The 15,152-nt window shown below is 59.9% G+C and overlaps 1 protein-coding gene across 3 annotated transcripts in view; it reads right to left on the bottom strand.

The window, feature by feature from the left end:
* Window positions 1-6: 6 nt before the first annotated feature.
* MAPKAPK2 (mitogen-activated protein kinase-activated protein kinase 2) overlaps window positions 7-15,152 on the bottom strand; it is a 22,611-nt gene continuing 7,465 nt past the window's right edge. For 2 of the 3 annotated variants that reach the window (XM_026864274.1, XM_026864275.1), the window contains exons 2-10: window positions 5,002-5,141; window positions 3,348-3,412; window positions 2,505-2,584; window positions 2,284-2,410; window positions 1,887-1,962; window positions 1,603-1,727; window positions 1,226-1,311; window positions 898-978; window positions 349-623 (exon numbers count right to left, since the gene is read on the bottom strand). In XM_026864274.1, the coding sequence (XP_026720075.1) occupies window positions 480-623; window positions 898-978; window positions 1,226-1,311; window positions 1,603-1,727; window positions 1,887-1,962; window positions 2,284-2,410; window positions 2,505-2,584; window positions 3,348-3,412; window positions 5,002-5,141 (924 nt within the window). In that variant the 3' untranslated portion in view covers window positions 349-479. Of the gene's footprint in view, window positions 624-897; window positions 979-1,225; window positions 1,312-1,602; window positions 1,728-1,886; window positions 1,963-2,283; window positions 2,411-2,504; window positions 2,585-3,347; window positions 3,413-5,001; window positions 5,142-9,365; window positions 9,423-15,152 lie in introns of those variants that run through there. The other variant, XM_026864273.1, reaches the window with a different exon arrangement.

Genomic DNA, 15,152 nt, shown 5'->3' with positions numbered 1-15,152 from the left:
CCCCCCCGACTCACTCCCAAGCCCGAAGCCCATCCCTAGCCAGCATCCACGCAGGGAACACGCTGCCTGGGTTTCAGCTCTACAGTAGTTTTTAAAAAATATTTATACGTTATATACCCTAAAAAGGTCACCACAGGAATTTCCATGTCTTTGGAAGGAAGGAGAAAAAAAAAACAACAAAAAAAAACATACATAAAAATCAAAACTGTTTCACGAAAGAAAAAATAATCCAATTATTGGAGGTGTTCACCTACAGGACAAAACCCCCGGCCACAGCGCGTGTGGATCTGACAGGGGGATCTTACCGCCTGCTCCGGAAAGGTCAGAAACACAGGTGAGTAGCTAAAAATAACTAGTCTGGTATAAATGTCTGAATTCCATGCGCTTGATATAACAGTCTGTCTCTTTTTGTCTTTTTTCTTAAAAAATATATATATATAGTTATTGCTTTCTCAAGGGCCGGCGGGCGCAGGGCACCCTCAGTGGGGGAGCGCGGCAGGCTCGGTGGGGTTGGCTTTCTTCCGCCTCTTCATGAGCAAAGGGTTTGAGGAATCTTCGATTTTCTTGATCTTGATTTGTTCGTAGTCCACGCGCATGGTGGCCAGCGCGCTCGTCATCTCCTCCTGCGGGCAGGAGGCACAGGCAGCGCCGTCAGCGCAGCCCCCCGGCACCCCCGGGGCGGCTGCTCCCCGGCTCCGAGCCCCCGTGGGAACAAATCGCAGCAGGAGCTGTGACCCCCACCGCCAGTTTTTCCAGCCCCCTCCCGAGCACAGATCTCCCCGGGAGCCAGCACACTGGCACCGAGCCCAAATTAGGGTGGTTTGCAGGGAGAAGGACGGTCCCCGGATGGCACCCGGGGCACGGAGCGTTTTGGACGGCAACGGAGAGAGGTTTTACCTTCACATCCTCCCACAGATCCTTCTCCTCCTTCAGCACGCGGCTGGTGTGCAGCGGGGTCTGGGGCACCTGCATGGATTGCTGCCAAGAGCAGAGGAGCGTGAGCTGGGAGCTGCAGGTACGTCATCCCATCCCTGCTCCAGCCTCATCCTCATCCTCATCCTCATCCTCATCCTCATCCCCATCCATCCTCATCCCATCCCTGCCCCAGCCTCATCCTCATCCCCATCCATCCACATCCCATCCCTGCCCCAGCCTCATCATCATCCCCGTCCCCACCCCATCCTCATCCCCATTCATCTTGCTGCCTCATCACCCCCTCACTCACCATGATCCAGGGGTGATTCATGAACTCCGTTATCGTCATCCGTTGGGTCGGGTCCGTCTTCAGCAGGTTGCGGATCAGCTGCTTCACTGGAAGGGTTTGTGCTGGGCGTTAGCAGGTCCTGGGGGGGCTCTCCCTGCCCTCCAACCTGACCCAGCAGCCCCAAAACGCCTGCACGCACCTCCCGTCCCCTCTGGGCCACAGACCTCACCCTGGCCAAACCCTTCAGCAAAAGCCTCTCGAGCAAAAAGGCGAAGCTGCTGCATCACCCTGAGGTGACCCAGGACGTGCCCAGGCTTCCCCCAGCGCTGCCGGGGGCCGGGCTGATCCCAAAGGGACACCCCAGCCTGGGGACAAGCCATCACAGGGACTGCGCTCACCTTCCTCCGACACTTCGGACCATTCAGGGTTGGGAAACTCGTACTGGCCCATTCGGATCCGCTTCTTCATGCCGGGCGAGATGGCCAGGCCGTGGTTGGAGTAGAAGGGGGGGTACCCGCACAGCCTGCTCCGGGAGAGGGAGCAGAGTCAACGTGTCACCCCAAAAGCCTCCCCAGGAGCACCCGCGGGGCACGGGGCAGTGCTGGGAAAGGCTCAGCCCCAAGAGCCCCCACACGAGCTCCAAAGCTGCATCCCCCCTCTGAGAGGGACCCGTCGCACTTACAGAATGTACATGATGACGCCGAGGGACCACATGTCACAGGACTTGTCATACTTCTCTGGGCCCAGCACCTCCGGGGCTGGTAAAGAGAGAAACAAAACCCTTGAGGCCAAGCATCAACTCCAGGAGAGAGGGATGGGGCCATCCCACGGAGCTGCCGGAGCCCCGTGTGGGCTCAGCAGCCCAGCTCTGAGCAAGAGGCAAGAGCAGTGCAGGGTGGTGTCACCTCGCAGCCCCGAGCACAACATCATGGGATGCAACGCGCTCAGAGTCCTGCACGCACCAGGGAGCTGCAAACACGGCACCCACCTGCACCCAAGGCAGCACCCCCCACCACGCTGCAGCTCCGGGCTGGATGCCGAGGTGATGGGCCACACGATTGCACCCCCCAGCCACTTACCCACGTAGTACGGCGTGTAGCACGGAGTGGCCAAGGAGTTGTGCGTGGTGGTTTCTTTAGCAAAGCCAAAGTCTGTGAGTTTTAACACAGCATTGGGCCTTTTGGAGGTGTACAAGAGGTTTTCCGGCTGTGAAAACACAGGGAAGGAGTGAGCGGAGGAGCTGGAGTGGCCTCGGCGCTGCCAGGGCCGAGCAGGGCCGGGTGAGCGTGCAGCACGGTACCTTCACGTCCCGGTGTGCAATGTTGATCGAGTGTAGGTACTGGATGGCTTCCCCGATGCTCTTCATTATCTCTGAAGCCTCTGAAGCAGGAAAAAAAAAAAAAATCGCCAGAAGACTTTATAAGCCAGTTAAATAAGCACCACTCCCTGGGTCACTCTACTGACCAGGAGCCAAAGAGCATGGCTGAGGACAAAGGGGTTTCCTCTACCCAAAATCCCCCTTTCCAAGCAGGAGCCCCCCAGCCCCAGCGCCCATCCCCAGGTCAGGAGCCCACAGCAAACAGGAGAGAAACTCTCAGGGGGAGGGATGGGACAGGCTCCAGCCACTGGTCCCAATACCCAACCGCACAGACCCCATGGAGGGACTTGCTCTGGGGTGGGGGGGCTGATCCAGCCCCCCAGCACAGCTAGGGACCCCAAATCTGCCAGGAATCCATCTGGGAAAGCTGCCTCTCGCAGGATGCAGGGGCAAGGGGCTCAGGGTCTGGGTTGGGTGGAGACAGGGGCAGAGGGGATGAGATTCCTGAGATCTGTGAGAACCCCAGGACTTGGTTTCCATTACGTGGAGGGGGGTGGGTGTTTCTGCAGGTCACTGAGGCTCTTGCCTGTGCTAGAGCAGGAGGAACAAAACGCAGGGGCAGCTGAGAAAACATCCCCTATAACCCTGCACTCAAGTGAGCGTGAAAAGCAGGGCCACTTGCACCCACATTCCTCATTCCCCGAGGGCAAAACCCTGTTGGGGATTCAAAACAGCGATTGAGGGAATGAGCCGGACCAGAAACACTCCAACAAACAGCAAGAAATGGTCCAAAGATGAAACCCCAGGTCCCCACAGGCTCCGTACCCCGTTCTGTGAAGGCCTGGTCTCCCCGGTCTTGAATTCGGCTGAAGAGCTCCCCGCCATCCAAGCTGGAAGAGAAGCAGGAGGTGTTAGATGCTGCAGCATCCGTCTCACGTCGGCGCAAGCGGTACCGAAACCTCTGATGCTCAGCCAGGAGCTGCACAAGCTCAGCAAGAAACAAAACCCTTTCTCCATCCAAGCCCTTTTGGGTCAGTGCTTCTGGGCATGAGGCATTTCAGAGCCTCCTCCTTCCAGAAATGAGCAGGGCAGAGGCTTTGTGCTGGCAGCGGAGACGCCGGGTGCAAGCGGACGTGGTCTCCCCACCAGCCCACAGAAACACATTTACAGTAAATACAGCAAACACGGCTCGAAGGCGGCGAGCGCGCTCCCGGCTCGCCTGACCTCGTTTGGCTCACGAGCCAACCACCTCGCTGGCACCCAACCCCGCGCAGAACCGCTGAGCAAAGGCCACGGCACGGGTGAGGCGCCCGCGGCGCGGAGATGGGCTCACCACCGGGGCAGGGGAGGCTGAACCCACGTGAGGTGTCGGAGAAGGACCGTGGAAACCTCGGCGCAGTTCCCTCCCCAGGTACTCTGAGGAAAAACTTGTCTCCCAGAGAGATCAGGGGTGAGGTCAGGGATAATTCTCTCTGAGAACAGGGATAACAGCCCTTCCTGTCCCTGCCTTATCTAACCCGAGCAGAAAAGGCTTCTGGCTTGCCTAGAGCAGACGGGATCTCCTGCCAGAGCCCTCGACATCTGCAGTACAGATGGCCGGGGCGAAGCGCTGCACGGAGCACAAGAGACGCTGCCCTGGGATGGGTGCTACCCCCAGAGCATCCCTCGGACTGCGGGGACCCATCGCAGAGACACGCTGCAGGGTGATGCCCCAGGGCCTCGTATCCCACCGTTCAGCCACGGCTCTCTGCCCACACAAGCAGACGAGCCGCACAAACCTCTCCCATCCGCAGCCACCCCGCGTCCCGACGCGGTTCTCCGCAGCCTCTTCCCGTGCAGGAGCGGCTCGGGCGGTGCCGTGCCGCCTGCCCCGGCGCTGCTCGCCCCGCTGCCCCCCCGGCAACCTACCGGCTTGCCAGAGGAGAGGTTTTGGCAAGGAAGCTGCATCAAATCACAGCTGCGGTTGGGATGTGGTTTCAATACTTTCCCCTTCATTCCTCCTCCTCCCCAGGTTATATCAAGCATCTACCCGAAGAATTGCCGCTCGACTGCTGCTGCAGGAGGTGCAGCGGCGTTACCAGACGTGGCGGCAGGGCTTTGGGTGTGTGCTGCCCAGCAGACCCACTGCAGGCTGCCAGGAACCCGCCGACTACCCCGACTTTCAATGGCCAAAGCGAGTTTGGTTATGACCGATCTGCAGCGAGAACCACAGGCCCGAAGCCTCCCGACAGCCGAGCGAGTTTTCAGAATGACTCAGAGCCAGCGCAGCTCCTGCCGTCCCTCCAACGCCAGCGGTGCAGCACCTCTGCCAGGGCTCGCATCCCTACGGCTCGCAGGCTGCTTCCCCCAGCACAGCATCTCCCTGCGGTCCCCAGCACCCTGGCAGGGCTGCAGGAAGGTGCTCACCCCCCTTTTGGCATCACCCCAGCGCCCCGCAGGGCTGCGGGTGCTCCCGCGGGCAGAGGCCACCGGGACTCACCACTCCATGACGATGAGCAGACACTTCCTCCCCTGGTAGAGGTTCTCGTAGACGTCCATGATGCGGACGATGTGCGCGCACTGCGATGCCCTCCAGTGCAGCTCCACCTCCCTGCGGGCCTTCGGGCAGTCCTGCAGCATCTGTGAGAGAAGCAAGACCCCATCAGCCCGCAGGTCCCCAGGGGAGCCGGGCCACGACACCCCGCGGGCAGAGCACCCACCCGGACAAGATACAGGGGTGCGGGCTGAGCGCGGGTGCTTCTCCTCGGGCAGCACCGAGGCCAGCCCGGGGACGCTGTGCAATGCCTCCATCCCCATCTAGTGGGAAGAGAGAAAAGCCGCCTGCCCTCGCAAACTTCTTGCCCTCCACTCCAAGGCTGGTAAAAGCTTATCCCGGCTGCTTGCCACCTCCTTGCCCTCTGAGACGCCTCCCTGGTGCCCAGCCAGCCCGTGCCACCAGCCAGCAAAACTTCCTACTGCATTCAGGAGCAAGCTTCTGCACGCTGGTACCTACACTGCTGCACCCCTGGGTGCCACAGAGCATCCTCACCCTCCTTTTCACAGCCCCCCCAGCAGCGCTGCCCACCCACCACCCCCATATCCTTCTCTGTGGGACCCGCAGCATCCCCCTGCTCTGTGCCCGTAGGCATGGGCTGGGCACAGAACCACCCTCCCCACAGCTCCAGAGGCCACCAGCATCCAGCCACATGAGCCTGGGGAGGGGACAAAGCAAACAGCCAGATGTTCCCTAAATAGCAGCTTTTCTCATAAGGAGCAGCAGCTCTCAGCGAGGCCCCTGCCCTTCCCAGAGACAACTCACAGTTCCCAGGTGCAGGAAGGATTTGCTCGTCTGCCACAGACTATTAATTACCATGTTTGTCAGGATAAACAACCAGCCTTAATTATTATACTCCTAAATATAGAGCAACAAACGTGTCTATCTTGAGCATAGTTCATTTTCCTTCCTGTCTCCAGCAGCTCTTAGGGCCGGGCTGGGCAAAATGCTCCAGAGCAGGTCTGCACCTTGGAGCAGCATCCTCACCCCGCGAGCATCGGCAAGAAGCAGCAGGTTGGGTCATTTTACCAGGACAGACACAGAAAGGTATTTCTTGCCCCTCTGCCCAAACCCAGCCGAGCTCCCGGGGCGAAGGAGAGCAGCCAGCCCCTGGGGGGGCTTCGCTGGCCTGGCAGGACCCCAAGCGGTGCCCAGTCCGTGGCCAGGACCCCTCTGCCACGGAGGGGGTTTCACAGGAACGGGAGTTAATGCTTGCTGCAGCCCCAAAAGACACACACAGCCTGTTTAAAAAGGAAACGCTCACATGAGCCCTGGCAGAGTAACGGCGATTCACGTTCCTGCCACGGGGAAAGGGACAAAGAGGGTGCACGCTGCAGCCACCCACCCGGAACCCCCAGATTTGGGTGTCTGGTCACACCAGCTCAGTGAAAACCAAAGTGGGCAAGCCAGGCCTTTGCAGAGCCCTTCAACATCATTTGCCCCAGCCTTGGGGTGAAAGGAAGACAGGGCAGGGGGTCGGACAGCCTCTCCTTGTTCCTCTCTTGCTTCAATTACCCTAAAAACTGGATCCTGCCAAAACCATAAGCAAAAAAAGCACCTGCCCCCCCCCCAGCAGCCACGCGGGCAGGGAAGGGGCCTGGAGAAAAGCTTGGTTATTTGCAGCTCTGCTCAAAGAGCTTGGCATGGGGAGCCAGGAAGCTGAAGAGAAAAAAAAAAAAAAACAAAACAACAAAAACCAAAAAACAATTTGTAATTACACGCTGGGAAAATAGAACAGCAGGAAGCAGACTGTTAACATCATTCTGCACAAGACAAATAGGAGAGGTACAGAAATACGTATCTCCAATTTTCAGAGGTCACTCAGAACGCTTTTAAAGGAGCTTAATTGTATTTCTAATGAAGCAGGAGGCAGCAGCCTCCATTACCTGTACCAGCACAGCCCTGACGTTTGCTTTTGTGCTCGGGCTCCCGCAGGCGAGCAAACAGCTGCCCCAGCGCTCTGAAACGCCCGGCTGTGAGGGAGCCGCAGCACCAGGCAGCCCCCTCTGCTCCCTGCCAGCGTGGGACGGAGAGGCCACCGAGAGGCTGTTCGCCCGGCTGGGAGCAGAGCAGATTAAACCTCCTTCAGAGAACGATTTGGTCTATTTAGGAAATGTTCCCAGTGGCAGGTGCCAGAGGTGTGATGGGGAGCTGAAGGCTGGATGCAGCGAGGCAGCGTGGGGGGGCCGTGACCGCTGCAGGGGGATGCAGGAGGGACGTGGCGATGCCCAAACCACAGCCCCGGCATCCCCACACAACCTCCCTCCTGCCCTCGGCACAAAGCAGCAGCTCCCTGCGCCCCGGGGATGCGCCGCGCAGGGTCAGGGCCCGCAGCACTGTTTGCTCTGGTCCAGGCGGGGCGAGGGCAGCGTTTCCACCAGTTTCTCACCAGTTTCTCCTCTTCAGGCAGGAACCAACAGCTCCCGCAGCCCACGACTTTCCCTCCTGCTCCCCGGCCACATTCAGCTGTGAAACCAGGGGTGGGTGACTGCTGGTGTGACAGGCATTGCTCCGCTCACAGGACTCCACATCGAAGGCGTTTGGGGGTGTGTGGTGACGCTGCCCTGATCCCCGATTTAGCTCCAGCATCCAGGGCAGCCTACGGCTGCAGCAACATTTATATTTCTTGGCTTACAATGAGGAGGCTGGGACGGGAAGAGCACGTTGTGTTTCCCTGAGGTTCAGCAAGGGCGATCTGCCCCCACGGGACCCCGGCTGAGGGTACCAACGTCACACTGTCCCCTCCACCAGCTTCCAGCAGCTTCAGGAGCAGATTTTGCAACCGCAGTAATGTGGAGCGCAATCAGAGTTAACCCTTCGCAGAGGGGACACAGCAGCAGAGGGACAACCTGCTGGAAAGCCCCGACGCCCACAGCTCCTCTCAGTTCAGCTCTTCTGTCTCTGTTATCTCCTGTTCCTCTTCCAAGGGACGGCTCCTCGGAGATGAAACTCTTCCTTATTTCAGATGGGAAACCTGCACTACCTGCTGGCTCTCACCGGAGCAGGGGGCTCCGGCACCGGGGCAGCAGCTGAGCCCGGGCACGGCAGCGGGCAGTAACCGGATCCCCGAGTTACACAAGTGACCCCAGGACGGGGCGCAAGGGCAGCGCCGCGGAGGGGGCTTGGCCACCGCCTCCAAGCAAAACCAGGTTTCACACACAGAGGAGCTGGGTGCGTTTCCCTTTTGGCGGTTCAGGGCTTTAGGTGTTAGTCAGCTCTGCGGCCTCCACAGGTCTCCAAACCTCCTCTCATCGTCCGAGCACGCCGGGTGGGACAGGGGACAGCCAGGAGAGCTGAGCCACCCCGGAGCCCTGCACCGTCCCATCTCTGTATCCCACCAGGGCACCTGCCTGCAGGAAAGGAGGGAGAGCAGGGAAAGGGCCACTCCGCCCTCATCACAGTTAGGGAAGAAACTCAGCTTTCAGCCGCATTTCAGCTCTCCTCGCAGCAGCTTGACACCTCTGAGACTCTGGCAGACGGTGTTTGCTGCCATCCTGAGCCTTGGCTCAGCCCAGCTCCCCCAGGAGCCATTGCACACTGCGAGAGAAATTAGTTACGTGCAAAGCTAAACGCATTCATTAGCTTCCCTAAGATGCTCAAGCTGAGGGCTCCGAAACCGGCCCCGTCAGTGGACGGCGCAGACAGTCCCTGTGTGCTCAGGACCCCCCCAGCAGTGAAGGCTCCACCCGGGCTCCCGAGTCAGCTCTGGGCTTTTCACCACCTTTGAACGACAAACCCTGAAAATAAAACAGCTCATCAGGGCGTCTGCAGGGGGACGGCACCCACCCAGCAAACCCAAACCCAGGCAAACCACCTCCGCGGTGCGAGAAACGGGGCTGCAAACCCAGCGGGTTTGGGCCAGCCCTGCCGCTCCCCGCAGGCATCGAAAACCAGCTTCAGCTCATACAAAAGGGCTGCGGGCTCTGTCTGGCACACTCGGCAGCACGTCGAGCTGAATTTTACCCCCCATCATCGCACGCCAAGCACAGCGAAGGCGGGTAGGTGCGAGGAAGGAAGGAAGATGCCAGCAGAAACAAAGGGGCTGGAGCCGCCCGCGCTCACGATCCCTCTCCCACGCGCATCCTCGGGCACCGCTGACTCAGCTCCGCCGCCTCCTCCCGGGATGATGCGCCATGAATCACGGCAGGTTCGCCCGAGCAGCCCCCTGCTCCGCTGGCACGGCAGAAGGTCCCAGACAACACCATTCCACACCCCAAACTGTGCTGCCCCTCGGCCAGCCACGGGAAGACACCGCGCTCGCTCGGGTTGGCACAACATCCCTGTCCAAGAGCTTGCAAGAGAAAACTCACCTCCCACGGGAAACATCCACGAAAACTGAGGATCGGGCACATACCGGCACACCGAGCTGTTCATTTTCCAGGCTGCCCCTCACTGCTCTGGCTCCACACTCACCCCGGGCGCTCCAGCTGCTCTCGCAGGGAGGGTATTTTTATTTCCATGTGTATTTTGCTCACACCCGATTCACCCCGGTTCCCAGCAGAGCAGCACACACCACACACTTTGCCTGTCCGACAGTCTCCTGCAACAGGACCCGCAGGAGCGTGCCCGCGCCCCACGCCGCCCCGAGGAGCTCCCCTCGGGACCCGGCTGCACCACGGGGTTAAAATACACTCTTCTTAAGTTGCAATAAAAATAAACCTACAGTAAGAAAGGCAGGCCGTCATCGTCCCAAGTTATCAGCAGGGAAGCAAAGAGGGGTTCCCCTGCCGGTATTGCACATACGGGCTCCGGGTTCCCCTGACCGGGCTAGCACGGGGCAAGGAGCATTTTTTCCTAATAAAGCAAAAAGGTTGCTCTTCAAGGGATTTGCCTCTTCGAATCTTTCCACGCGACCTGGTTGCCAACTGGCGTCAGCTGCTTAACACGTTTGCAGAGCTGGTGCTGGATCCTTTGCACATGCTGTTCCCACTCCGCGGCCCCGCGAAGGCAAAGCCCCATCGCCCCCCGCGACGAGGCACAGTGCTGGGGGACCTGGGTTAAGCTGATCATCCCCCCATGTGTCTTTTTTTGTGCTTTTCAAGCCGGCACATTCGGGGAGCCCACAGGTAATCACCCCAAAGCCACTCCAGACGAGCGGTTCGGGGGGGAGAAAGCAGCAGAAGGGCACGGGAACAGCAAAGCTTCGTTCCGCTTTTACCATTTATGAATGAGACAAGAGAAATAAAATCACGACTCCCAAAGCCTGTGAGAGGATTTACGTTACCAAACGCAGGGAAATTAATGGTTTGACCATAATGCAGTAACAATTAAACACGCAGCTCAGGAAACCTCCCCCGTATCTATAAACCTTTACACGAACCCCATCCCTGCTGCTTACATCCACCACGGCCGGCAGCGCGCAGAGGCGATGGCACCTTCCCCAGCTGGGGATCGTTCCTGCTCTGCCCATGACCACGGGGACGCGGACAGTCCCTGCCTCAAGAGCTTGAAGCCTTAACAGACCAGGCAAAAGCCTCATCCTCACGTTTGTTTTGCCCAGGGAAAGCTGGGGAGGAGAGGAGAGATGCTGCGTCTGGCGGAGGAGCTGAGCGTGGCCAGCTTGATGCATTAATGTTCTTCATTCCCCGCTACCGTGAACAAAAGGTCATCCTCCGCATTCGCTTGCCTCAGGGAAGATGGAGAAGTTGGAAAAAGCGTCCCGGCGAGAGAGAATTATTCAGATTAGAGAGCTACAAGCGGGGAAGCGAGCTTGGAGACGCAGTTCAGGCCAAGCAAACACAAACTGACACACACGCTCGAGCTGCTCGGCCGCATTCTCCAAGTCTGAACGATCAGAGCGCTCGGAGGAAGACCCGGAGCCACCGTGATGGGCGCGGGGAAAGCAACCTCGTGTGGGCAAGCAACGGCGAGGCTGCGTGCCACGGGCCAGCTGAAAAGCCCTCTGGAAGCGGCGGAGGCAGATGTCGGAGGGGGCAGCCTTGTCCCAGCTCCTGCGGGCGATTTTGCAACGGGGCGGAGGATGGAAACGGGGCGAGGGAAGAGGCTGCTGTTGCCCGGCGCTTTCACAAGGAGACCCGCCGCGGCGGGGCCTCGCTCGCCCGCAACACTTGCACAACCCTCTGCGCCCCGTGTGCTGCCAGCTCCCCTGCCCGCAGCTCCCACGGGGGTCTTGTGCCCACCAGGGGATGTTGGGGACCACCCGCCCCGCAGCACCACACCCCGCTCCCCCCCCTCCATCCCCAGGGCATCTGCTGAGCATTTCTGCGCCCCCCGTGACAGATGCGGCAGCTATTCAGCCTTTTCAGGCTCCAACAAAAGCCTCGCCAGGCACACAAAGGCGAAGAGCAGAAGAGAGGCCTGGGCTTAAACAAGAGCCACCTGCCAGGGGCCTGTGTGCACCCCCCTGTGCAACTGGGGGGCTGCCCCCCCAGCCAGCCCTGCTCTGCAGAGCCCATTTCCCAGCAGCAAAAATCTTCTTGGCATGTTGATTTCAAGGAGATGAAGGGCCGAAGCAGGTACCCAGGAGCAACGCCCTGGATGCCAAGGGCCACCAGCGGGTTGGGGACATCGGGGATGAGGGCGTAGGGAGGGGATGGGGAGACAGTGGGCGGGAGGGGGCTGCGAAACTCATGGGGAGAGTCAAAGCAGGTAAATGGCAGCAAGGCAGCAGCATGAAGCATCCCCGCTGACTCACGGCACCCGCAGCAGCCTGGAGCTGGCGCTTAATTAAGAGAAATAAATAGTTTCAGCCTCACTTAGTCGAGAAAAAGAAGCTTAGGGACCCACATGCAGTCGCAAGTTTTTCTCTTGGAATCATCCTCCTCTCCCTGGACATCAGAAGCAGCACTGGGCTCTGGTGACCCACCTGATGCTTGTCTCTCCCAGTGGCACCAGGGCTGGCGTCAGGAGCCCAGACCTTGGCCCAGGCGTTGGCCACGGTTAGCCAGGCCCCGTGTCTGGCCACACAGTGGGACACCCTGGGGGGTCCCAGAGAGCAACAGAACCGCCCCCCTGGCCAGGACCCCCTGGCGAATCCAGCGGGGAGGAAGGAGTTTGTCACGGCCAAAACACCCCAACCCAGCCCGTCCCTTCCTCTGGGCATCCGAGATGTGGTTTCCCAGCACGACGCTGGGCTGGGGGGTCTGGGTGGGGAGGGGGGGATGCTCAGGGACCCCTCTCTGCATCCCAAACCACCACATCCCCCCACGCCAAGGGCACGCTGCAGCCGCCAAACGATACAAAGCGAAAGGGAAATAAGAAACCCCGGCGGGGCAGACGTCTTCACGCGAGACAAGGCTGTGGCCAGCGGATCCGCTCCACAAACCCCTTTAGCCGGGGGCTGCTCCTCCTCCCGAGCCCCGGCCCTCGGCAGATTTCCCACCGGAGCTGCCAAGCTCGGAAAAGCCCGCGGACGTGCTTTTAGGATAGGAAGGGGTTGACGTTCGCAGGCATGATTAATACAGAAGTAAACACTAAGGTAAACCATTAACTCTGCGCCGACCTCTGTCCTTTGCACCTCCCTCCCGCAGGCACAGCTTCAACAAACCCCTTCTGGCGGCGCCGGCAGGGCCCGGTGACACCTCCGCCAGCCCTCGCGCCGGACAGACGGACGGGCTCAGCCTCTGCCACGCAGCCCACGGGCAGCATCGGGCGCCCAAAGCATCTTTTTGGGTCCCTCGCTCCAACAGCCCTGCCCAACCTCCGACCCCACAGACAGCTTTGGGGGGGGATTCCCCACACCTACATCCCAGCATTGCTTTTATTTTCAGCCATGCCCACCCATTCCCGACTTTCAAGGTGTAAGCGATTTAGGGAAGAGGCTCAGGCTGCCCAGGCCCACCCCTGCAAGCCGAGGAGCCCCAGAGCCCTGCCAGAACCCCCCAAACACCCACCACTCGCCAGCAGCTCCCAGGCTCGTACTCTGCACAAAAATAAAGTTTCTGAGGGCTTGGCCCATGGGCAGGACCCCCCCATGGGACAGACCAGCTGCCACCCCCTCCCTACGCAGGGATCCTGCCTGCTGCCTTTCAACACAGACCTTAGAGCGGTGTAATTAATATTATTTATATATATAATTTTTTTTTTTTTGAAGAAGGCGGCAAAAAAATCAAATCAAAACACACAGGTGCATCAAGGCCAACCGCTCCCGAAGCACCATTCCCCCCTGGCACTGGAAGCGGTGCGGCCTCGGGACGCATTTCATCCCCCGGTGCCAAGCCCGGGGAAGGTTTCATTTACATGCCCTCGAAGCTCAGTGACGACAGCACATTTTGCATCATTCTGTCCTTCCCTCAGCTGTTTATTTAACAGACTTTCACCCTCGTCATGGGCTTTGTCAACACCAGGGCACAGCAAACACCTCCCTGAGATGGGGCAGGCGGCAGCTCTGCCTTCGCCGGGGGATCCCTGCGGGGCTCAGGAGTGGAGCCTCCCCCCGGCAGCCCCACGACGCGAAACTCGGAGGCACCCGAGTGCCAGTCTGAGGGGTTGGCGTCACGCTCCTGCACGGCGAACCCGCACCAGGCACGATGCCCAAAGCGCTCCGGAGGCTGCCAGGGCCTCGGGGACGGGTCCACGGCTCTTCCCTGTGCGAGATAAACAGCTCCTGCACTGGGTGGCCGCCGCTTTTGTTAACAGCGGGGTTTGTTTTGTGCGGGGGGAGGCCAGGACAGGAGCCACACGGGGATTTCGTAACGTGCCTTTGTCTGCGCGGGCGCTCGGCGAGGCAGGGGCCCCGCGGCCACCAACCGCCCTCCTCCCGGCCCTGGTTCCTCCACCTCTCGCACAGCACAACAGATACCAAACCCCCAGCACCGTCACCTCCGATGCAGCCGGACGCACGAGCCCACCTCGGGGACGCACAGGGCAGACAGTGCTCCAGCACACGCGGGGCAGGGAGAGGGGCTGTTGTGGCTGACCCACCCCCAGGCGTGTAAGAGAAGGGATGCTGACGAGGGGGCAGAGGGAAAGGGGAGGATTGCACCCCGCTGGGTGATCACTCATCCCCCTTCTCCTCCGCCACCTCCCCCAAACACCCAGGGCTATCCCTGCACTGCAGGCTGCTCCGCTCCTCCTCCTCCTCCCATCACATGGCTGTTGCACATCCCCAGCACCTAACGGGACCCGGGGAAGAGCTGGGTGGGACCACCTGTTTGCAACAAACCCACCTGGGTTAAGAGCCAAGCCACACTCTGGACTCGACACCCAAACCACGTATGGTCACACACTCCCATTTTACCCACCACAACAGTCTTTCAGGGGAAAATCCTGGACCTTGAAGCAATACGATGAACAGCTGAGAGCCTCTTGCCACCCCGCAAGCCCAAGGGGCCCAGGAGGGTGCTCTTCCTCCACCACCCCCCTCTCCCCTCCACACCAGCCATCCTGAGACTCCTTCAGCCGGGAGAAAAACACAGGTGCATTTCTATTTAAAAAAAGCCCTTTGCATCCTGCCGGCACCTCATTAAAGCTCTCAGGACATGGTGGCTATTATTAGCTCCTCCCAGGCTTCTGGCAGCCCCGAGAGCCTCCACAGCACCTGTTGGCAGCAGCCGCACGGCCCTAGAGACCGGGAGGTTTGGTGGAGCCTGGATGGAGCCTGGACCACCAGCATCCTGGTCAGCACCGTAAGCCCAAAATACCTCAGTCAACAAGTGTGCAAAACTCATCCCAAACTGCCAGGGTGCACACATCTCCAAAAACACCACCAGAGGAGAAACCCTCACCCCCCTGGCGCTGCCAAGAGGGAAACAGAATCATCTATGTTGGAAAAGACCTCGAAGCTCCTCCAGTCCAACCATGACCCTCACCCTGACCGTTCCCAACTCCCCCAGATCCCTCAGCGCTGGCTCAGCCCGACTCTTCAAGCCCTCCAGGGATCCCGGGGACCCCCCCCTGCCCTGGGCAGCCCATTCCAACGCCCAACAGCCCCTTCTGCACAGAAATCCTTCCTCAGAGCCAGCCTGACCCTGCCCTGGGCAGCTTGAGGCCATTCCCTCGGGGCCTGGCGCTGGGGCCTTGGCTCCAGAGACTCATCCCCCCTCTCTGCCCCCTCCTGGCAGGGAGTTGCCGAGGGCCAGGAGGTCTCCCCTCAGCCTCCTCTTCTCCAGACTGAACCCCCCCAGTTCCCCCAGCCG

Source organism: Athene cunicularia, assembly GCF_003259725.1.
Source record: "Athene cunicularia isolate RWA chromosome 26 unlocalized genomic scaffold, athCun1 chr26_part1, whole genome shotgun sequence".
NCBI lineage: Eukaryota > Metazoa > Chordata > Aves > Strigiformes > Strigidae > Athene > Athene cunicularia.
Note: the sequence above shows the minus strand (reverse complement) of the source record. Positions and strands in the feature narration are given on the sequence as shown.